This window comes from Aotus nancymaae, unplaced genomic scaffold, assembly GCF_030222135.1.
Source record: "Aotus nancymaae isolate 86718 unplaced genomic scaffold, 86718_ANA_hifiasm-v0.15.2.pri h1tg000006l, whole genome shotgun sequence".
In the NCBI taxonomy this organism is placed as follows: Eukaryota; Metazoa; Chordata; class Mammalia; order Primates; family Aotidae; genus Aotus; species Aotus nancymaae.
This window is the reverse complement of record NW_026988417.1, coordinates 90,978,194-91,002,983: the sequence shown is the minus strand read 5'-3', so window position 1 is coordinate 91,002,983 and position 24,790 is coordinate 90,978,194. Positions and strand designations below refer to the sequence as shown.

The window sequence follows — 24,790 nt, the reverse complement described above, 5'->3', positions numbered from 1 at the left end:
CTGTCAACAGATCACTGCTCCTGGTCATTAGGTACGCCGACATTTTGTTCCTTTCCACCAAAACTTATCTATGATATTAACTATCCTTAACTTGTATCTCAGAAAAAGATAGCCTCTTCTTCTCAGTTATCCTTCAACCCATCTTTCACACTGTCTCTACGGTGATCTTTTTAAATCTGATTTTTACTCGCTTTTCAAGTAAAAATTACTTGCTTTTTACTTTCCCTTTCCAATTTTTACCTTTTGACCCTTCCTTGCATGTACCCTTTTTGCTAGCCATACCAAGCTTTTCAGTTTCTTATTGGACTAGATTCTTTTCTCACCATTATGACTTTGTACCTACTCTTCCTTTGCTTGGGAATCCTCAGGCCTCCACATTTAGCTGGTTAAAATACATTGTATTTTCAAAATTTAGCATTCCTTGGTTCTGCTTATCAAACTTACCCCACTTCAATACTTACACACAGCATTGTAATTGTTTCCAAGTTGTCTGAGCATATTTAGTAGTCAGAGCCATGGGAGTGGATGAGATCATCCAAGGAAAGTGTATTTTTACTGAGTCCCAACTATGTTGGGAATATAAAATAAAGAGGATACACATCATATCCTCAGAGAGCTAACTGTTCAGTAAGAGAAAGAGAGAAGTTAATAAATTATCACAATTCAATGTGATTGATACCACTATGGAGGTTATGTACAAGGTATAATGAGAAACAATCAAAGATGTATAAATATCATGAAAATGTTTGCAAATAAGGTAACGTTTGAGCTGAGTTATCAAGGACAATAAAGCATATTCTAAGTCAAAAAGAAAAATACGTTTTACAAGGAAGGAATATGTAAAAGCACTACCAGCTGAAACTACAGACACTAAATTTCTAAAAGCAACATTCTCTACCACTGGGTAATTTTTTGGCCAGCAGCTGACGGCTACCAGTATTGAGAAGCTGTAAAAAATAGATGACTGGTATTATCCAAGATTTGAAGAAAAGCTAGGTAGAAGGAAAAGGACAACAGTATGCCTATAAAAATGCCTATTTACCCATTAGGACCCAGATAAAATGTCATCCCCTCTGTGACACTTTGAAAGACTCTTAAAAATGTGAGTTGAATCCATCTCTCTGTTTCTATAACACTTTGCAATCAGCTCCATTATACAATGTATTATACTGTATTAAAACTTATGTATATTACTTATCTATGTAGACCACTAAACTCTCCAGGGTAATATTACCAACTAATGCATAGTGGTACACAATTAATACTAGTTGAATAGAACTGCATCCCTGCTCTTATAGAGTTATAACAGAAGAAATGAATAAGGCATATACAAACAATGAATACACACTGACATAAGTTCAACTAGAGGGATGTATAAACTGCTATGGAAATACTAAAGATGAGGCAAGTTACATGTATTGATGTTGTAGTAGTTATAATTACTCCTAAGAGAAAAGAGGATTGAGTTTATAAAGAAACTGTCTTATATTTTAAGATTCTCTCATCAAGTAATCTTGATTTCTTTTGAAGTTAAGAACAGAAGTTTTTCATAGAATTACCAATCACTAGCTCATGCAGAGACTAAACTTTTCACTTTGCATGAAGCTAATGAGTTCTTGGATTATAGTTTTTTTCCTAAGAAAAGGTATGCAGAAATGTTCTTTAAGCCTTTAGACATCATTGCAGAAAATGGCCTTGACTTTATATTATCCCTCCCACATGCACATATCAGAATGAAAAGATGATCAATCTATAACTAAGTTATTATGAGCCAAATAAAAACATTCTGCTTGCTCCTTTAGTACAATGAAAAGATGTGTAACACTTAACCATGGAAAAGAAAATTATAAGCATCTAAAATGGACTCACCTCACAGAATATTGTGTGATAAAACCTAGACTATGAATCTATATGTCTTTTAAGAAACAAAACAACAACCCAATTTCTCTGCCTTTTGGAGCCTCCTTGTAAGGTTTATTTCAATTAATATTAAAAAGTAGGTCATGATCATAAAAAACCTCAATAAAATCAATTATAGATTCTTATTTATTTTTTCTTGAGACAAGGTCTTGCTCTGTTGCTCAGGCTGGAATGCAGTGGCATGATCATGGTTCACTACAGCCTCAACCTCCTGGACCCAAGTGATCCTCTCACCTTGGTCTCCCAGGTAGATGGGACCACAGGCACCTGCCACCTGCCTGGCCAATGTTTTAATTCTTTTGATAGAGATGAGGTCTCACTATGTTGCCCAGGCTGGTTTTGAACTCCTGGGCTCAAGTGATACTCCTGCCTCAGCCTCCCAAAGTGCTGGCATTACAGGTACCAGGCCCAATTGTAGCTTCTTGTGTGTAAAGTTCTAATACTAACGTATTCCTCCCTAGCAGTTATCCCAACACATAACTATTGTACAATACAATCCATCTTGATACTTAAGTAGAAATGTATATTCCACTTCTGATGGTTAATTTTCTATCAATTTAGCTGGGCTACACTGCCTAGGCATTTGGCCAAACATTATTTTGGATGTCTCTGTCTGTGAAGGTGTTTTTGGATAAGATGAAAATTTAAATCAGTAGGTTTTGATAAAGCAGATTTGCCCTTTATGTGGGGCATCGGGGCGGGGGCTGCCCTATCAGGTGATGAACTGAATAAGAATAAACAACATACCTTGCCCAATGAAGAGGAAATTCTGCTAACAGTCTTCAGACTTGAACTGCAACATTAGCTCTTCCTTAGGTCTCCAACCTGCCAGCCCACACTGCAGATTTGGACTTGCAGTACCCATAATTGCAAGAGCCAATTTCTTTTTTTTTTTTTTTTTTCTGTCTTTTGATGTGATGCCAGGGAGAAGCATGAGCCAATTTCTTAAATAAACGTCTCTCCTCCTGCCCATATCTGTCTATCTATGTATCTCTATCTGTAGCTACACAAACATACATATACACACACGTACACACGCACACATTCTATTGGTTCTATTTCCCTGAAGAACTCTGACTAATATACCACTGCTCCTGGAAGAGAGGATCATCTTAGCCCTCCTAACAAATATTTCCAAGTAAGAATACAAACATACCACACAAATTTTAGGAAAAAGTAGTATCCACTTCTGCTCTACCATCTTATATCAACACTACAGTCTCCTTGTCATCATGAGGGCCAACTGAGGAAATAAGGGAATATGACAGTTATCTCCAACTATAGAGGGTTTGTCAGGGAGAAAGCACATTGTATGTTTATCCAGGAGCTAGAAATAAGACCAATGAGCAGCAGCTGAAGGAAAGAAGATAAGGGATCAACATTAAAAAGTATCTTCCAGTCTTAGGGCTATAAAAATATGAAACGGATCCCCTCATAAAGAATGATGAAAGATTCCCTCTTCATAAAGGCTGAGTATTTGCTAAGGATGAGACAGAATTATTAGCTGGAGACAGGGTTAGTAAGGTGTTTATTAATTGTAAAATTAGATGATACTATCATTAAAATGCTTTCCCTGGCCCTGAGAATAGTGAGCTAAACAGGTCTACAAGTATCATAGTAGAAGATACCATAGGCCTTGATCGCCAACTTTAGTAAAATCATCTATGTCCTCACTGCTTTCCATTATTTACCATCCCCTATCTTCCTCCTCCTGTCACTCTGACTTCTTGCTGCCTCATCTTACTCCTTATTCCAATTTCATCATCCCCTGCTTAATTGTTTTTAAGAATATAAGAAATGAAGCCAACTGCAGTGGCTTATGCTTCTATCCCTACAGTGTGGGAAGCTGAAGCAGAAGGATTGCTTGAGGCCAGAAATTTGAGACCAGCCTGGACAACATAGTGAGACCCCATGTCTACAAAAAGTAGAAATAAATTAGCTGGACATGGTGAGGCATGCCTGCAATCCTAGCTATTCAGGAAGCTGAGGTGGGAGGACTGCTTGAGTGCAGGAATTCGAGGCTACAGTGAGCATGGATCTCACTACTTGCACTCCAGCCTGAGTGACAAAGCGAAGCCCTGTTTCAATTAAAACACAAATACACACACACATATAAATATACATATATATTTCTTATCATATATATACATGACAAGAAAACATCTAGGAAAAAGTAAATACTTTAGATAAAAGATCTCTCTTTCTATGTTACACACAATTGGAACTTCACAGATATGTAAGATTTTTCCTACAACGTTCTTCCCCTCCTTTGTTTAGAATGTAAGTAAATTCTGTTGTCTTGGAAATGACAGACTAAGTCTTTCTTTGATTTTGCAGAGTTATTTTCTCTATATTTTATGAGAAATAACAATAACAAATACATACTTATTTTAAAAAATACTTAGTCTTTGACAGAATTCCACATTTTTTCTTCAGAGGCCTAGCAAAATGCTTACATTTATATTCCTCTATACAGTATGACATATCTTACTTACAGATTAGATCAGATAACAGATTGTGTGAACACTGGTATTGCCTTTGATTCATCCTAGGCAGTATTCTTTTCAACCCACTGAAAAGATACTGTCTACATTAAAACCTTACAGTTTAAAGCACCATCCATAAATTAGCATAATGGCATCCTCTAGAAAATTATTAGAAATGCAAATTCCTGGGCCCCACCCCAAAACTACTGAATCAGAATCTCTGGGGATAGAGCCTAAGTATCTATGATTTAACAAGCTTTCCAAATAATTTTATGCAGCCTAAAATTTGAGAAGCATTTGTCTTCTCAAATTGCTGTCCGAGGGAAATATAATATGGGCCATATATATAACTTTATACTTTCTAGCAGCAATATTTAAAAAGGTAAAAAGAAACAGACAAAATTAAGTTTAATAATGTTTAATAACAACATGTGATCAATATAAAAATTAAATCTCTTTTTTTTTTGCAATAAGTCTTTGAGATTATAGTTTATCTCAATTTCAACTTGCTGCCTTTCACGTGCTCAACAACTACATGCGGCTTGGTGGCTACTAACTTGATGGCATACATCTAGAACTTGTTATTCAAAGACTGGTATATGATCCAAGAACATCAGCATGCCTATTATCAGGGTAATTGCTTTACATACAGTACTTCTGTGTCTTCTAAAACAATTTTTAAAAAAACCAATTCAATCAAAAATCAAAGCTTTGAACTTTTAATAAGCTGAATTAAGTACTAGAGTCAGATCATTTCCTTTTGCCCTTCATTATGTTATGATTATTCCCTTTTGAATTGGCATTGCAATTTTTACTTTAAGATCAGTAAACATGTGGTCCCAGACGCTGAACGTACCTCATTGCTTCTCAGCCGTCTGGCTAAGATCAAGGATAGACGCTCAATATTCCTCTATGATAGCACTTATTATGACAAATTATAATTTAGCATTTATCTATTAGTCTCCACCACACAAAAGAAAAAAGCTTCTGTCATTACCGGGAGATAGCACAATGTTTGATACATCCTAAATAAATACTAAGTGTTGAATAAATGAATGAATGAGACCTGAAGATGGAGGGGTGTGTAGTCGTAAATTTCACCTCATCAAAGCATTATATAACTGTATAAAATGCTCCCAATCTAACATTAAACTAAGTATTTAACATTTATGTTAAATGTTAAACTAAGTGTTTAACAGCAGTATGACACAGCCTAACAGTATGAGCTCAATTCTATTTGAATACTCACCAGATACTCTAATGAGTCCATTTACATTTAGTAAGTGGACTTCTTTAAAAAGTTAACTCAAATAAAGACTGTTAATTATATAACCCGTCATATATATAGCAAACACACACACACATATATATATATATATGATGGGTTATATATATAATTAAGAGTCTTAATGGAATATTATATATATAAGTATATATAATGGATTATATAATTAAGAGTATTATATATATATAAAACAATGGGTTATATAATTAAGAGTATTTGAGTTATATAAATAACTCTTAATTATATAACCCATTATATATATTTATATATATATAAATATCCCTAGAAAATTATACCTGGACCCTACCTTTCTAAAAACAAAATATTCACATTTCGTCTATTAGGTTTAAGAGAGAATAAAGTGACCATGAACCACACAAAATTAAGAATATGGCATTTTCAAGATATTCTTTTATAGCAAATAGAAGACAATGTAGTAGCTTATATTCAGTTAAGAATATATATTTCTGACAACTATATTTCTTCAACTAGAATCTAATTTTAACATGCTTCTACAAATTCTTTTTTAATTTAGGATCATTTCCATTTCTTGGCTATCCTTCCCTTACCTTGACTACTTCAAGCCAAGAGCTAATCTTTTACTCTCTATTTTGTATTTAATATTCGCATTATTCATCCTATTTCAACAATTTTGCATTTGGTCATGCATATTCACATATGTTCATGAGTCAAAAAAAGTGAAAATTATAGTACATAAATGAGTGACAATAAAAAATGAAGTAACTTTGTTTTTATTTATAAATTCCCATGGCGTAATATCTCTTCCAATTTAATATAATGGATAAATAACAGATTTGTGTGAATTAAGATTCATATAAAATTCTTCCCAAAGGAGAAGAAATTACTTCAATTACCTATCTTTCTGGTTACATGTGTTTCTCTTTTCCTCTAGGACCATAAAAACAATCTTTAAGGCCAAATATTTTAAAAAATTTTTTCTAATTTATTAAAAATTTCTCCAAAGAATAAAAGTAAAAAATAAATAATTAAAAATAAAAATTTCTATTCATATATTTTTAAATCTTGAAATACTAAAATTCATTTGGCATCATTAACTTTTGTGAATCTGTGTAAAACTACATTTTTTAAAAGTAACTGAAATCATAAGCAATTAAGTTCAGTTTCAGAGTTGAATAATATAAATAGAAACTAACAAATAAATGCTTATTAATTTATAGGCATATAGATATACTTCAAAGACTGATATAATATGACCTTGAAGTATAACCAATCTTCTGGTGGCAAAAGCAATACTTTATTGAATGTAGCTTTAAAAACTTTTGAAGCCATATATTACTAGATTAAGAAATCTCCTGTTTGTCAGATGTTTTAATAATCATTTTTCTAATATATACACGTATTAATAATTCCAATCATTCTTTACATACTAATTCTCATTAGATAAATATTTGTCCCTGAATACCCAAAAGAGGATATAAATTATACTGAACTTCATTAGTATACTAAATGACCTTGATTCAAATATTATAAAGCTTTGTTGTATTTTCCTTCTTATAAAAACATTACCTTATTATTAATGCTCCCAACAAGTAATTTTATTATAAACATGCTTTATAGCAATAAAATGGTAGAGATTTACTACTTTCAACACTTATTAATTTGGCAAAAAAAAAAACGTGGTTTAAAATCTTTTTTTTAAAAGAAATTATTCTTTAATTATTTTCCCTTCTTTTCTTTCTGAGACAGGGTCTTGCTCTGTCACCTAGGCTAGGTACAGCAGCACAATCACAGCTCACTGCAGCCTCAAACTTCTATGCTCGAGCATCAGCCTTCCACATGGCAACACCATGCCTGGCATGTACACACACACACACACACACACACACACACACACACCCCATACACATACACACACACACACACATTCTCTCTCTCTCTCTCTCTCTCTCTCTCTCTCTCTCTCTCTCTCTGGTAGAGATGGGGTCTCCAGGCTAGTTTCAAATTCTGTACTTCAAGCAATCCTCTTGCCTCACCCTCCCAAAGTGCAGGGATTACAGGCATGAGCCACTGTGTGCAGCCTTATTATTTTCTTAAGATGAAAAAGAACTTTTACATAAAATCAAGAGATGTTCTATTTAATGGTGAAGCATCAAAAGGGGCATACCATTAGTATTTGAAACTAAAATATGGTATTAACCATATCACTGTTATTTACTATTTCACTGGAACCTTAACTCAATACAGTAAGTCAGCTTTTTTTTTTTTGTCCTTTTGTTATAAGGGCAACAGGAAATAAAAGTATCATTTTGTAGATGTTCTGATTGCAAAACCTAAGAGAACTAGCTAAAATTTTATTTTAACTAAGAACAGAAGGTGGCTGAAAACATACAAAAATATAAAAATCAAGATACCTTTCACATTTATCTCTACCAAAAATCACTTAGAAGTTATAACAGGAAACCATACCCAACAACAAAAATGCAAAATACAAAGGAATATTTTTCAAAAGTAATGTATGGAAAGCATATGAACCAAACTACCTAATTTTACTGAGACATAAAAAGAAGACCAGATTAACAGAAGATACAATCCATGCCCTTAGATTGGCAGACAAAATATTGAGACAATTTCAATTCTCCCCAAATTAATTTATGACTTAATACAATTCCAATAGGATTTTTCAGAAATATGACAAAGTATTTATAAAATTTCTGATATAACAAACCCATGAAAACAATAATACTTTTTCAAAAATAAATTTATAATAGGAAATTTCCTCCATAAAGCTACCATAATTAAAATAGCATGGTAAGGTACCAGCACAATATTAGACAAACAGATAACAAGAATACATAATTTTACAAAGAAACTTCCATTAGAAAAAAAAAAGACTAAATTTTATTATTTCCAAGAAATGTCTTATTATAGATTCCAAGGTACCCAATGATGAAACCTTCTTTGTTTTACGACACCAAATGGGTACTCAGAAAATCTGAAGAGGAAGAGGTAAAAATTAAAGCATTTAGATGATATAAGAAAACTTTCTAGAGGGAATACAACCCACTTGGACTGTCAAGTACCATTGAAGTAAAAAGTAGCATGATACTACTCTTGCCTTTAATTTCAAATTCAAACATCTACAAACACAGTGAAGATAATGAAAACACATTTATCTAACTTATTTATTACTTTAAGCTATTTTCTTTTACATCAAACTAGTATTCTGCTGAGAATACATAATTCTTATACAGATACTAATATTAATTCATTTCCAACTCATTATACCAAATAAAATGCCAATTTACATGCCTTATAATCTTGAACACATTCAGGATATACTGGGTGCTGTGGTTTGAATGTTGTGTCCCACCCAAAAGTCATGTACTAAAACTTCAACCCCAGTATGACTGTAGTAAAAGGTGAGGCTTTGGATTAATGGATTAATGCCACTATAAAAGAGGTTTCAGAGAGCTGCCTCGCTCTCTCGATCTCCTTCCCTTCCGCCATCTGTCATGTGAAAATGCAGTTAATAAGGTGCCAGCAATGAGGTATGGCATGTCACCAGACTCTGAACCTACCAGTACCTTGATCTTGGACTTCTCAGCCTCCAGAACAGGGAGAAATATAAATCTGTGCTATTTGTAATTCACCTGGTATGTGCTCTTCTGTTATAACAGCACAAACGTACTGACACACTGGGTTACTGTTTATACGATTAGAGAAGCCAATTAACTTCAATCAGGTGTATATCCACAGACTAAGCTGGCTATAGGTACAGTGACATGGAACCCTGATGAAAAATAATGTCAGAAAGACACAGCAGGCTGGGTACGGTGGCTCACACCTGTAATCCCAGCACTTTGGGAGGCCAAGGTGGGTGGATCACCTGAGGCTGGGAGTTCAAGACCAGTGACCAATATGGAGAAATCCTGTCTCTATTAAAAATACAAAATTAGTCAGGCATGATGGTGCATGCCTGTAATCCCAGCTACTCGGGAAGCTGAGGCAGGAGAAGCGCTCAAACCCAGAAGGCAGAGGTTTCAGTGAGCCGAGATCATGCCATTGCACTCCGGCCTGGGCAACAACGGCAAAACTCCATGTCAAAAAAAAAAAAAAAAAGACACAGCAGGAACAAACTCATCTCTTCTTCCTCAAGTATAATTTAAAGTGTAGTCTTTAGTGATAGTAAATCAGTACTGGTACTATAAATACTGAGAGTGGCAAATCTTCAGTATGTATTTGGCATACAGCATCATTTCAAATCACATTTCTCTCTTACACATTTACTCTGTGTTAGGAACATAGAAAGTTTTTCAAATGTAGCAAACTTAAGAAGCAAAAATGGTAACATTCATTAGCTAATGTTAGCAAACCTAGATCTTCTGCCAAGGCTTCAATCACTAACTGCAAATAGCAATGGAGATTTGTATCCTTCTGGCAACTGCCATCATGAGAGTCCTTTTTTGCCTTTTATAAAGTACAGTGCTTCAAAGCGTAACAGGGGGCAGACAGCACCCAGTATCACTGTTAAATATCTGGCTTCTGTTACTAATCTCATGGCTTGTGAGAGATTTGATTTTAAGATGGTCTTTCTCACTCTCCCAGTCATATTCAAGCCTTTCCATGCTCTCACTCCTATAAACTCTTAGGTAAGAATATATTTGAATATACACTGTTTTCTCCTTTCTGCTTTAGATTAAGCACATAGAACATATCTTAGATCCTTTATATCGCTGTCTCCTTAGAATGTAACCTTGGAATAATGAACCTAAGATTCCTTTAAAAATGTTCTCTACCAAACTACAAATGACCACTCAAGAAAATCAGAGAGGACATCAACAAAAGGAAAAACCCTCCATGCTCATGAATAGGAAGACTCAATTATCATGAAAATGACCATACTGCCCAAAGTAATTTATAGATTCAATGCTATTCCCATTAAACTACCATTGACCTTCTTCACAAAATTAGAAAAAACTACTTTAAAATTCATATGGAACCAAAAAAGAGCCTGTATAGCCAAGACAATTGTAAGCAAAAGGAACAAAACTAGTGGCATCATGCTACCCAACTTCAAACTATACTACAAGGCTACAGTAACCAAACCCATGGTACTGGTACAAAAACAGACACACAGACCAATAGAACAGAATAGAGATCTCAGAAATACGAGCACATCTACAATCATCTGCTCTTCAACAAACCTGACAAAAAGTAGCAACGGGGGAAGGATCCCCTATTTAATAAATGGTGTTGGGAAAACTGGCTAGCTATCATCAGAGTTAACAGACAGCCTATAGAACGGGAGGAAATTTTTGCAATCTATCCATCTGACAAAGGTTTAATATCCAGAATCTCCAAGGAATGTCAAACGAATTTACAAGAAAAAAACAAACAACCCCATTAAAAAGTGCGCAAAGGACATGAACAAATACTTCTTAAAAGAAGACATTCATAGGGTTAACAAACATGAAAAAAAGCTCAACATTGCTGATCATTAGATAAAAGCAAATCAAAACCACAATGAGATACCAACTCATACCAGTCAGAATGGTGATTACTAAAAACTCAAGAAACAACAGATGCTGGTGAGGCTGTGGAGAAATAGACACGGCTGGTGAGAATGTAAATTAGTTCAACCATTTTGGAAGACAGTGTGGCGATTCCTCAAAGATCTAGAACCAGAAATGCCATTTGACCCAGCAATCCCATTACTACGTATATACCCAAAGGAATATAAGTCATTCTATTGTAAAGATACATTCATGTGTATGTTCACTGCAGCACTATTCACAATAGCAAAGACACGGAATGAACCCAAATGCCCATCAATGATAGACTGGAAATGTAGTACATATACACCATGGAATACTATGCAGCCATAAAAAGGAATCAGATTATGTCCTCTGCAGGGACATGGATGTAGCAGGAAGCCATTATCCTCAGCAAACTATCATGGGAACAGCAGCCCAAACACTGCATGTTCTCCTAAGTGGGAGCTGAAAAAAGAAAACACATAGACACAGGGAGGGGAACAACACATACTGGGGTTTGTTAGCGGGGTATGGGGAGGGAGAGCATCAGGATAAACAACTAATACATGTGGGGCTTTAACCTAGGTGATGTGTTGACAGGTGCAGCAAACCACCATGGCACATATTTACCTGCATATGTAACAAACCTGCACACCCTGCATACATATCCCAGAACTTAAATTTTTTTTAAAAAGTTCTCTTCCTGTACTGAATAACCCTATTATATTTATTATATTACATATTATAATGTTTATTGTATTATATTTACTTATTATTTTCTTCTAACCTGCATTTTCCATCATATCACACTGACTGGCCCAAGTCTTAAAAGCACTTTGGGTCAAGTGCAGTGGCTCACACCTATAATCCCAGAACTTTGGGAGGCCAAGGTGGGCGGATCACCTGAGGTTGAGAATTCAAGACTGGCCTGACCAACATGGAGAAACCCCGTCTCTACTAAAAATACAAAAAATTTGCTGGGTGTGGTGGCACACATTTATAATCCCAGCTATTTGGGATGCTGAGGCACGAGAATCTTTTGAACCCAGGAGGTGGAGGATGCGGTGAGATTACACCACTGTGTTCCAGCCTGGGCAACAAGAGTGAAACTCCGTTGTAAAAAAAAACAACAAAAAACACTTTGATCAGTTACTACCACAATACAAGAAATGTTGGCCTATAAAGCTTCAGTAGAAACAAAGCATTTGTAAATATTTCACAAAATTTTAAGTAAGATTTAATACGTACAGATACTTTTCAAAAGAAGACAAATATGCGGCCAAGAAACATACGAAAAAATGCTCAGTACCATTGGTCGTTAGAGAAATTCAAATCAAAACCACATTGAGATACCATCTCATGCCAGTTAGAATGGCAATCATTAAAAAATTTGGAGACAACAGATGCTGGAGAGGATGTGGAGAAAAGGAACACTTATACACTGTTGGTGGGAGTGTAAATTAGTTCAACCATTATGGAAGACAATGTGGCGATTCCTCAAGGATCTAGAAATAGAAATTCCATTTGACCCAGCAATCCCATTACTGGGTATATACCCAAAGGATTATAAATCATTCTATCATACAGACACATGCACATGTATGTTCATTGTGGCGCTGTTTACGAGAGCAAAGACCTGGAACCAACCCAAATGCCCATCGATGATAGACTGGACAAAAAAAATGTGGCACATCTACACCATGGAATACTATGCAGCCATAAAAAACGATGAGTTTGTGTCCTTTGTAGAGACATGGATGAACCTAAAAACCATCATTCTCAGCAAACTGACACAAGAACAGAAAACCAAACAACACGTTTTCACTCATAGGCGAGTGATGAATAATGAGAACACTTGGGCACAGGGAAGGGAACAACACTCACAGGACTACGTGGGGGAGTGGAGGGACAGCGGTTGGGGGGACGGGGGCAGGCGGGGAGGATGGGGAAAGATAACACCAGGAGAAATGGAGAAATGCCTGATGTAGGCGATGGGTCCAGGGGGAGGGGGGCGGGCAGGATGGAGACTGCAAACCATCATAGCATGTATGTACCTATGCAGGATGCAGGAAGTGCACATGTACCCCAGAGCCCATACTACAATAAAAAGATTTAATATGTAATAAATATTTTTTAAACTATTAATGTCTATTTTCCATTTTTTAATTTGTACTAAGTCTTTGAAACTGGTATGCTTTTTAGATTTACAGCACACATCTCAATTTAGACTAGCTTCATTTCAAATGCTCAACAGCCACGTTGAAGAGTGACTACTGTATTAAACAGTGCAAATTTTAGAAGCTTCTTCTGGAAGGCTAAGAGTACAGTATTCCCTGGGTTTTTCTAAGTTTAACAGGATTTTTCTATAGCTTTGATTTTTGCTGGACAGCTTGGTTCAATATAAAGTTCTTATTCCTTCAGCTACTTCCCCACTATTACATTCTGTATTGTTCTGTGGAAGTCTGATGCCAATCTGACTTTCTTTCCTTTTTCTTTTTATTTGAGATGGCGTCTCACTCTACTGCCCAGGCTGAAGTGCAGTTGTGCAATCTCTGCTCACTGCAACCTCCACCTCTCAGGCTCAAGCGATTCTCATGCCTCACCCTCCCAAGTAGCTAGGATTACAGGAGTGCACAGCCACATTCAGCTAAGTTTTTTATTTTTAGTAGAGATGAGGTTTCACCATAGTGGCCAAGCTGGTCTCCTGACTGCAAGTGATCCACCCACGTTGGCCTCCCAAAGACGCTGAGATTACAGGAGTGGATCACCATGCCTGGCCTTTCTTTCCATTTTAAAAATTATTTTTGCATGGAGACCCTGAGGATTTCTACCTATTTGCTTTTCTCTTTAAAGTATAAAAGTTTTCCTACACTATGCCTTTGAGTTTACTATTTCAGGTCAATTTTCACAAGCATATAGTAGGTCCTTTCAATAAACAGATTCTGGTCTTCCTTTACTTATAGAAAGCTTATATTTTTAAACACTACCTCTGTTTCACCATTTGTTTTCCTTCTTAAAAATTCCAGTTGAATGTATGTTGGATCTTTTTGAATATCTTCTGTATTATAATCTTTTCTCTGATCCTTTATCTTCTCATTTGCCTGTTTTCATCTCTTTCCTCAATGCCCCTTATTAAATTTTCAATCACCTCTAGTCTTCCTTGGGCACCTTGAAATTTAGTGTTAATTTTTACAACAATTTTGTCATTTTCTTCAATTTCTTCTGGTCAACTCTAATTACACTTCTTCCTGGTGTTTACTTTGGCTCTATGTTTCCAAATGTATAACTTGAAGGTTTCTTCTCTTCTTATCTGCAAAGGCTTATTTAAGAATATTTAATATAGGTCATGGTGTTCTGTTAATGATAACTGCCTCATGAATGGCTTAGCTGGAAATTTTTTTTCTTTTAAAAAAAATATGGAACGCTTCACAAATTTGCGTGTCATCCTTGCACAGGGGCCATGCTAATCTTCTCTGTATCATTCCAATTTTAGTATATATGCTGCCAAAGCGAGCATGGAAAATTTTTAATAGCTAAAATGTTTTGATTCTTATTTTCTGCTTTCTTCTTTGTAGCACCTTTGTATGTATCTTATCTGAAATTTCCTGTTCAGTGTATAATTTTTTATTTTCCTTGACCAGCAATAAAAATTATATGCAGTAAGGGCAACAATTTGGAATAAGTATCTAGGATTTTTAGTTCAAATGCTCCCTCTTCTGAACTGAGGCCAAAGTGGGGTGGTTAGTGTGTCTTCTGATTTTGTGGTTTTCTTATTTCCACAGAACACTTCATTTCTCCCTCTTGCTTCTTTCTTTTCAGCACCAGGTATTAAAGGGGAACAACTCCATCCACAAAGTGGTACTTTTCTGACCTGTCACCTGGAATCCCATGTACTTTTGAGTAGCCAATGTTAGAATCTAATCTAAGACCAGATCGTACTATTTTCCTACTAGTGTAGGAATTTTTCTTTCTAAAGGTAATTTTCATTGTGTGCTATTACCGTTCAGCTCCTGGTTCCCCATTTCCCTCTCCTCTTGTCCATGTAGTCTCTGCAGTTTTAACTCTCCCTGCAGTGGTCTCTGAAGTTGTGTAGGCTATATTTGGTTATTTATTTATCTCCATAATAATTGGAAGTGTGTCTGCTGGTTATGCTGAAGACACAGATTATGGTTAATTGGTTTTATTTTATCTCTTTGTTGATCTGTGTGGACTTTTAGAGAATGCATGTAAAGATACAGATTTAGGAGGCCACAACCATCCTATGGCAATCCAGGAGTCTCAACTCATCAGGAATTGTCAATGTCTTTTTAATTCATGCTTTAGTTGAGAATCTCCTATATTCTTCAAATGCTATCTTTGGTAGTTCAAAATGAGCACCAGTGCTAAGCCCTCATGAACAATTCACTAAAAGAGACAAACAATATGAAAAAAAGCAAAGGAGGTAAAAAATAATAATAATGAATTCAGCTTGCAAAAGAAACATATTACTTCTCTGGAACATCTGATAACTCTAGATAAAAAGGTAAAAATCTATTCAAGATACTACTATGAAAGAATAAAGTAAAATAATGTTTTTCATCTCTACTAAAACAGCAGGAGTATGTTCAGAGATTGCAAATACTAAAAACAGTTGATAATAAGAAGTCTCTTACTTAGGAAGTAACTTTGCTACCTGATAGTAAGTCTGTTCAAAAATAGTAAATGCATAAAGGAAACGGCAACAAAAGTTTTTACTGTTAGAGAAGACTCACGGAGTAATCTAGATTAGCACCTTGTATACATAAAGGCATACCTCAGAGATATTGCAAGTTGCTTCTAAATCACTTCAATACAGTGAATATAACTATAAAACAAATCACACCTTTTTTTTTGTTTGTTTCCTAATAGATATAAAAGTTATGTTTACAGGCTGGGTGTGGTGGCTTACACCTGTAATGCCAGCACTTTGGGAGGCCAAGGCAGATGGATCACCTGAGGTCAGGAGTTCAAGACCAGCCTGGCCAACATGGGGAAACCCTGTCTCTACTAAAACTACAAAAAATTAGCCGGGCGTAGTGACAGGTGTCTATAATACCAGCTACTTGGGTGGCTGAGGCAGAAGAATCGTTTGAATACGGAGGAGGAGGTTACAGTGAGCCGAGATCGTGCCACTGCACTCCAGCCTGGGTGACAGAACAAGACTCGTCTCCGTAAAAAAAAAAAAAGGTTATGCTTACACTATACTGTAGTCTATTAAGTTTGTAATAGCATTATGTCTAAAGAAACAATGTACATAGCTTGCTTTAAAATATTTTATTGCTAAAAAATGCTAGAGATTATCTGACCTTTCAGTAAGTCATAATCTTTTTGCTGCTGGAGGGTCTTTCCTCAATGCTGAAGGTTGCTGGCTAACCACCACCTAATCAGGGTGCTGGTTGCTGAAGGTTACAGTGCCTATGTAAACTTCTTAAAATAAGATAAAGTTTATCATACTGATTGACTCTTCTTTTCACAAAAGATATCTGCAGCATGCAATGCTGTTTGATAGCATTTCACCTATAGAACTTCTTTAAAATCTGAAGTCAGCCGGGCGCTGTGGCTCACGCCTGTAATCCCAGCTCTTAGGGAGGCAGAGGCGGGAGGATAGCTTGAGCCCAGGAGTTCGAGACCTGCCTGGGCAATATAGCAAGACCCTGTTCTCCACAAAAAGGAAAAAAAAAAAAACCTGTAGTCAATTCTTTCAAACCCTGTCAATGCTTTATTAACTAAGTTTATATAATATTCTGAATTCTTTGTTGTCATTTCAATGTTCATAACATCTTCACCAGGAGTAGATTCGATCTCAAAAAAACACTTTCTTTTCTCATCCATAATAAGTGACTCCTCATCTGGTCAAGTTTTATCATGAAATTACAGCAATTCAGTCACATCTTGAGGTGCAACTTCTAATTTTAGTTCTCTTGCTATTTCTACCATATCTACAGTTACTTCCTCCACTGGTTTTAAACTACTCAGTCATCCATAAAAGAGGGAATTAACTTCTTCCAAATTCCTGTTAATGTTGGTATTTTAACCTCCTCTCATGAATCACAAATATTCTTAATGGCATCTAGAATGGTGAATCCTTTCCAGAAGGTTTTTAATTTAGTTTGCCCAAATCCACTGGAGAGAAATCACTATCTATGGCAGCTATAGCCTTATGAAATGTATAATATTAAGACTCTGAAATTATTCCTTTATCCATGGATGTTGTGTTAACAGGGACAAAAATAACATTTACCCCTGTGTACATCTCTGTCAGAGGTCTTAAGTGACCAGGTGCACTGTCAATGAGCAGTAATATTTTGAAATGAATCTTTTTTTTCTGAGCAGTATGTCTCAACAATAGGCTTAAAACATTCAGTAAACCATGCTGTAAATAGATGTGCTGTCGTCCAGACTTTGTTGTTCCTTTTTCAAAGAACAGGTAGAGAAATTTAGCATCATTCTTAAGGGCCCTAGCATTTTCAGAATGGTAAACGAATGCTGGCTTCAACTTAAAGTCACCAGCTACATTAGCGCCTAACAAGAGAGTCAGCCTGTCCTTTGAAGCCAGGCATTGACCTCTACACCATAGTTATAAAAGTCTTAGCTGGCATCTCTTCCAATATCAAGCTGTTTCGTCTATATTGAAAATCTGTTATTTAGTATACCTTCCTTCATCAACGATCTTAGCTAGATCTTGTGGGTAACCTGCTTCAGCTTCTCCATCAGAAGCTACTGCTTCATCTTTCACTTTTAGTGTTGTGAAGATAACTTCTTTCCTTAAACCTCATGAACCAACCTCTGCTAGCATCCAACTTTTCTTCTGCAGTTTCCTCACCTCTCAGCCTTCTCAGAACTGAAGACCATCAGGGCACTGCTCTGGATTAGGACATGGCTTAATGGAATGTTGTGGCTAGTTTGATCTTCTATCCTGACCACTCAAACTTTCTTCCTATCAGCAATAAGGCTGTTTTGCTTTCTTATCATTCATGTGTTCACTGGAGAAGCACTTTTAATTTCCTTCAAGAACTTTTCCTCTGCATTCACAACTTGGCTAACTGGCTCAAGAAGCCTAGCTTTTGGCCTATGTTTGCTTTCAACCTGCCTCTGCTTTCGTCATGCCTTCCTCAGAAAGCTTCATCATTTCTAGTTTGTGATACAAAGTGAGAGAGATATGACTCTTCCTTTCACTAGAATACTTACAGGCCACTGTAGGATTATTAGTTGGCCTAAATTAAACATTGTGCCTTAGGGAACAGGGAGGCCTGAGGAGAGGAATAGAGACAGGGTGTAAGGGGTGCAGCATAGCTAGTTGGTGAGGCAGTCAGACACAATATTTATCAATTAAGTTCACCATCATATATGGGTATGGTTCATGGTACCCCAAAACAATCACAATAGTAACATCAAAGATCACTGATCACAGATTACCACAGTAGATATAATAATAATGTCTGAAACATTACAAGAATTATCAAAATGTGACACAAAGACACAAAGCACATGCTGTTGGAAAAATGGCACCAAAAGACTTGTTCAACTCAAGTTTGCCATAAACATTCAATATGTAAAAAATACAGTATTGTGATGTTCAAAAACTAAAGTGCAATAAAATGAAGTGTGCCTATAATTACGTATGCTTAGGATTGTTGAAGGGAACCAAAAATCAATACAACAAATGAAATAAAGAACAAGGGCTAGCAAATTCCTTAAGGGTAGAAAATAAAGAATTCAACATGTGACTGAATATTATGATAGAAGGTTAGAGATGTGGAACTAGAAATTAAATGCTTTTTTTCTTTAAAGACAAGTAAACACACAGTATCTCACAGAGTTGTTCTATAAAAAATAAACAATTACGTGACTGTCATATGAAATGGGAATTGCCATCAAGCAAGAAACTAAGCTAAATATAAAAAAAAAAGAGAGAGAGAGAGAGAAAGAGAGTAAGACAAAGGAAGATAACTTTTCAGGAAGAGAGTTTAAAGCTGTATGGCATCACTTTATGGTACACCTGGCAACACAAAATGGTCCTCATCCTCAGAATGGAATAAAATGAATAGAATTTTTATTACAAATAGAATTAATTTTTCTTGTCTTTGGGCCTTTAATTTAAACTAATAGTTTCTCTTGCAAGGTGATTTACATGCCATATTCTCCAAAGACAATTCCTGTCTTAAAGTTTAGGGATGAAAATAGGTGGCCTATTGTTTTACATTTCCAAATAAGCATAAAAGAGTAACCATACTACAATTAAATAAGCATTTACTGAGAATATTCTAACTATAATCTGAATCAAAAGAGACCAAAATAAACAGAAGCTGATTTCTTGGCTGGTATCCTTCACACATTTACTAAAAACATTTTAAAACTGAGATCTGATGTATTTATATGAGTGAATGAATGACTTTGTATTAATTTAGATCAAAGATTTACACAAAATGCTTGCTTAAACAAAATGTTTTCATAAAATCTAGTAAGTATTCAAATCTTCTTGACTCTTAAGATAGACACATAAACTATAAACGTTACAGAGAGAAATATTGCCAATGATAAAAAAAGAAAACCACTCTAAAGTCATACATCAAAGTAAAAATTCTAATTTCAGACTACAGTCATTTATAATATGCAATTCAAATGCACTAAATTCACACAGTGTAAAAGTTTCAAAAGCATTATCATTTTGTTCCTTTCAGAAATAACCTTTCCAGTAACAGGGTAGTAGAACGCAAAATAAAATATTGTTTATATTTCCATTATATACATTACCATCTTATATTTGTATAGAATGGAGAAATCGTTCTTTCCTGCTCAGGTGCAAACAGTGATTATTTTTAGTTAAAACACCTGACACTAAGAAAGAATTATGAAACTTGAAGCTCTCTGGTTTGTTTTTTGTTTTTTTAAAAGCAAGTACAGATTCTTCTAAGTTAAATATTTTATAATTTTACATTTAGGAGGACAGAAGTAGCAATGGCTCAATCACCTTATTCAAGGAAGAATTGTAGAAAATTAACATCTTACTAATATATTTTACTTTTTCTTGATAAAAAGCCATATTCTCACTTTATAAAGTGTATCAATAAATGTCTATAAAATATATATAACACTTTATAGTTCAAGAAAAACAGGCTTATCCACTTTAATAAAAATTTGGAACTTTTTTTTTAAAAAAAGCAAACATTTAAGAAAATATTAAAATCTAGCTTCCTGGAACAGTTTCACATTATATAAACTCAACAAAAAGCTTCACTTTACTCAGATAATAATTTTTTATTTTGTAAATCAAGAGTTCAAATCCAAACTCTGGCTTCTTCCAGAGCAAGGCAAATAAGCTTATTAATCTGTTACCTCATCCTTTAAATGGTGATAATAACACCTATCTCATAGGGCTATAGGAAAGACTAGACAGTGGCTATAATCCCCAGCGCAGTGCTAAACATACAGTAAGTAATCCAATGACAGATGTAACTACTAAATCAAAGACTGGACATCTGCACGAACTCCTTCTTCCAATATCAAATTCTTTTTTGTTAGCAGTCTTAGGCATGAGGACATTTATAAATTTTGTTTCAGCTTGTTAACAAGACATCCCTTTTGTTCCCTTCCTGGGTTGTCATCAGTTAAATTTGTGAGAGTTTATTATTTTAACAACTTGTGGTTATATGGCCTTAACATTTTGTGATATACAATTTCAAGACCATTTTCAACAAAAGGTAGACTGAATAAGCTCACAATGGGGCTGAAATGTAATCTACTAATTATGAACTTGTCAATATTTTTTGAATCTGTTCTTTAAAAAGCTATAAACTTTTGCTCCCTTTCTTCTTCATTTCCCTTCAACTTCATCTCTGTGTCTTCCAGTCTTTCCAGGAGACAATGGGCAACCTTCTACAGATGGCCAAGAATATGACCCTTCACATGTTCTTCAGTTTCTAAAACAAATGGTCTATTTAAAAGTTTACTGTTTTCTAGGCCGGGCGCAGTGGCTCAAGCCTGTAATCCCAGCACTTTGGGAGGCCGAGGCGAGGGATCACGAGTTCAAGAGATCGAGACCATCCTGGTCAACATGGTGAAACCCCGTCTCTACTAATACAAAAAAATTAGCTGGGCATGGTGGTGCGTGCCTGTAATCCCAGCTACTCAGGAGGCTGAGGCAGGAGAATTGCCTGAACCCAGGAGGCGGAGGTTGCAGTGAGCTGAGATCGCGCCATTGCACTCCAGCCTGGGTAACGAGAGCGAAACTCCGTCTCAAAAAAAAAAAAAAAAAGTTTACTGTTTTCTAACAGAGAAAAAAAAGGGTCACTGAAAACAGACAAAGGTTATCATAGAACAACTGTTCAAAAAAACACACCTGAGATACTTAATTTACTTAGGCTAATTATGTTAACTGTGGAAAGCTGCCCATTCTGGCACATGTAAAAAAAAAAAAATCAGGTCCTTGTGTGGTTCTTTCTAGTTTCTAGACCAGTGCTATCCATAAGAATTTTCTATGATCATGGGAATATTTTATATCTGTGATCCCCAAGAGGGTGGTCATCTGCCAAATAAAGCTACTGAGAAGTGAGACTAAGGAACTTACTTTTAAATTTTATTTACTTGTATTAAATCTAAATAGCCACGTGTCTACTAAAATGGATAGCAGTCTTTGACGCTCTCCTTTCCCGTCCTTTTTCTTTACCACTTTGAGCCTTATCCAGATGCTCTGGTTAAACTCCTTGTTTCAAATCCCTTCTCTGTTATCTCCAAGATTAAACAGCTTGACAGAGTTACAATCTCAAAATAATTACTGAAAAAGAATTTTAAAAGCTAGCTCTAAAATGCGCTTTTTTGATGAAGAGCATTGCAATCATTTTAGATTTTTCTAATCACGATTTACTAAAAATTAAAAAACACATACATCAACAAGTGTTGAAACCCTACAATTAAAACTGTAACAATATACACTTGCCCCTGGATTCTCTGTTAGCTACATAATTAGTCTCAGGATAGGACAACAGCGTAATTAAAAACAAGTACAGAACAAACCATAGCACAACCAAGCACAATTAAGACAACAAATGAAAATCACTCTATACTGATCTATTGATGGTGATAATACAGAAATTAGTGAATAGAAATATGATAAATAAAATGCAAGACAATGTGTCAAAGAAGAATTGTGCAGTTTCTATCTCTAGCATTATTTACCACATCAAAGATAAAAATCTTACCTCAACTTCAAAAGACTTTTGATGACTACTAATGGTTCTTTCCAAATCTATGCATACATATTATTTTAAAGTACAATTATTTTAAAATATGATAATATCTCAAAAAAATGTTAAGTGTTTTAAGCTCCCCTATGTTTCTCTTCTCTCTCCTTCCCCACTCTCCCTACATATAAAACAGTCTATTTTTAAAGCACAAATGTAGGTGTTAAGAAAAACAACTATGATGCTTTAGTGTTAGGAACAAACAACGGCCTCTCTCTGGGACTGGTATTAATGTCATCACCACCCATCAATTCCTCCTTTCTTTGCCTATCAATCTGGCTTTGAGGATCCTGGGAGGGGCGTGGAGGGTGGGTAGGAGGGTGGAACATGTAAAACAATCTCAGTATTCAGGGATATGATTCAAAAGAATTCAAGTTATATGAATACAAAGTTATGTGCTTAACTACACACCAGTTTCTGAATGACTACTGATTTGATTTTCTCGTTTGGAATTTGAGTAAACATAATGAAACTTACTATTTTGAGCCAGGGCTTGAAGCAGACAATCCAAGCATCCTTCTAAACTATCCTCAGTCCTGTCAACAGCTGTTATCTTCAGCTTCTTTAAGGTATCACTGAGATTATCTGCTTAAAGAAAAAAAAAAAGAAAAATCAGAAACTCACCAACATTTTGACCACCATATGTTAACATGATAAAAGGATAAACAGTTATCATTAAACTGAAGAGCTTTATATAATAGCAAATTAACCTCTACATACATTCCAAAATGGCATTAGACTGTACTATTAAAAAATTTTTAAATATACTTTGTTCACTTAACTCAGATATGAAATATTCTGTTACCTGTAAGATATCAGGAATATTCCAAAGATTGTCAAAGAATATCTTTTTTCCATATTCTTATAACGTATCAAGCTTGTTCAGGAAAGCAACTATGGTTTAGAAAAATTAAATGTTCACAAAAAAATATAGTTTTGCAAATATTTTATTTCATTGTTGACTTCCTCTGTTGTACATTAAAGACATAAAATAAAAAATAACAGTTTAGAAAAACTCCAAAATAATATGATTCCAAATAATACAAAGGATGATAACTACAAAACTTACCTTAATACTGTCATTTGAAAAATACTTCATATTGAAGTACTGCTTTGAGCCCTAATATGCATATTTTGGATTATATAAAGCCTTGCTTTCTTTCTAAATTATATGTGAATTCCTCTAGACCACAGATTCTCAAAACCTCTTTACACTATTAAAAGTAATTGAGAATCCCAAAGAGCTTTCCTTTTTTATTCCTATAGACATTTAACATATTAAAAAATCAAAACTGAGACTTTTTTCAATTTATTTAGTAATTTATTTAAATGTAACAATTATAAACCTATTGCATATTAACATAATTAGCATTTTAATGAAAAAAGCTATTATTTCCAAACAAAAAAATTTAGTAAGAAGAATGGCACTGTTTTAAATTTTTAGAAATCTCATCCAGGCCTGGTGGCTCATGCCTGTAATCCTATCACTTTGGGAGGCAAAGGTGGAAGGATCACTTGAGGCCAGAAGTTTGATACCAGCCTGGGGAACAAAGGGAGTCTTCGACTCCATGAAAAATAAAAATAAATTAACTGTATATGGTGGCATGTGCCTGTATTCTCAGCTACCTGGAAGGCTGTGGTGGGAGAATCACTTAAGTCTAAAAAGTTTCAGGCTACAGTGAGCTAGGATTGCTCCACTGCACTCCAGCCTGGGCATCAGAGCAAGACCTTGTCTCTTTAAAAAAAAAAAAAAAAAAGGAATCTTTATAACGTGGTTCAACAGAAGATAACTGGACTCTCCTATCTACTTCTGTATTCAATCTTGGTTACTGTGCTGTTTTGGTTTGAACACATGAAAAAAATTTAGTCTCAATATATACAATATATATAGCCAGAAAAAATATATACAATATATATAGCCTTTTTAGATATTGTGGATATTCATTGATATGCTAAAACTGGACACCTGGTAGTTCCTTAAAGGTTAGTTTCCCTGCAGAAGCTGAAACAATATCAAAGAATGTTTCCATTCTCCAGAAGAGGAAAGATTTATCTGATTAAGGCTGAAAAGGACTATTGGACATGTATGGTTCAGCCCTTCTGCATTCTTGTTCTTAAGGAAGGGACAAGAATTTTCTGTTCTTCCACACCTGTGGCTGTCCAGGTATACCAGTAACAAAATGAGTAAATATGTATAATTCAGTAATAAAGTATTCATAATCCCATTGTGGCTATACAAATAGAGGCCTTAACTCTAGACTTTATTGATTTTAAGCAGATATTTTAAATTCTAGCAGACAACTCATCTGCTTTTACCTCCAGTGG

The 24,790-nt window shown here is 35.1% G+C and overlaps 1 protein-coding gene and 1 non-coding gene across 6 annotated transcripts in view; both read right to left on the bottom strand.

The window, feature by feature from the left end:
- Window positions 1-24,790, bottom strand: part of RAP1GDS1 (Rap1 GTPase-GDP dissociation stimulator 1) — a 195,143-nt gene that overhangs the window by 144,739 nt on the left and 25,614 nt on the right. For 4 of the 5 annotated variants that reach the window (XM_021666785.2, XM_021666783.2, XM_021666786.2 and 1 more), the window contains exon 2: window positions 22,943-23,053. In XM_021666785.2, the coding sequence (XP_021522460.1) occupies window positions 22,943-23,053 (111 nt within the window). The remainder of the gene's footprint in view (window positions 1-22,942; window positions 23,054-24,790) is intronic. The other variant, XM_021666784.2, reaches the window with a different exon arrangement.
- Window positions 14,618-14,724, bottom strand: LOC135271923 (U6 spliceosomal RNA). Its single transcript, XR_010340052.1, has one exon. It is a non-coding gene; the product is annotated as a U6 spliceosomal RNA (small nuclear RNA).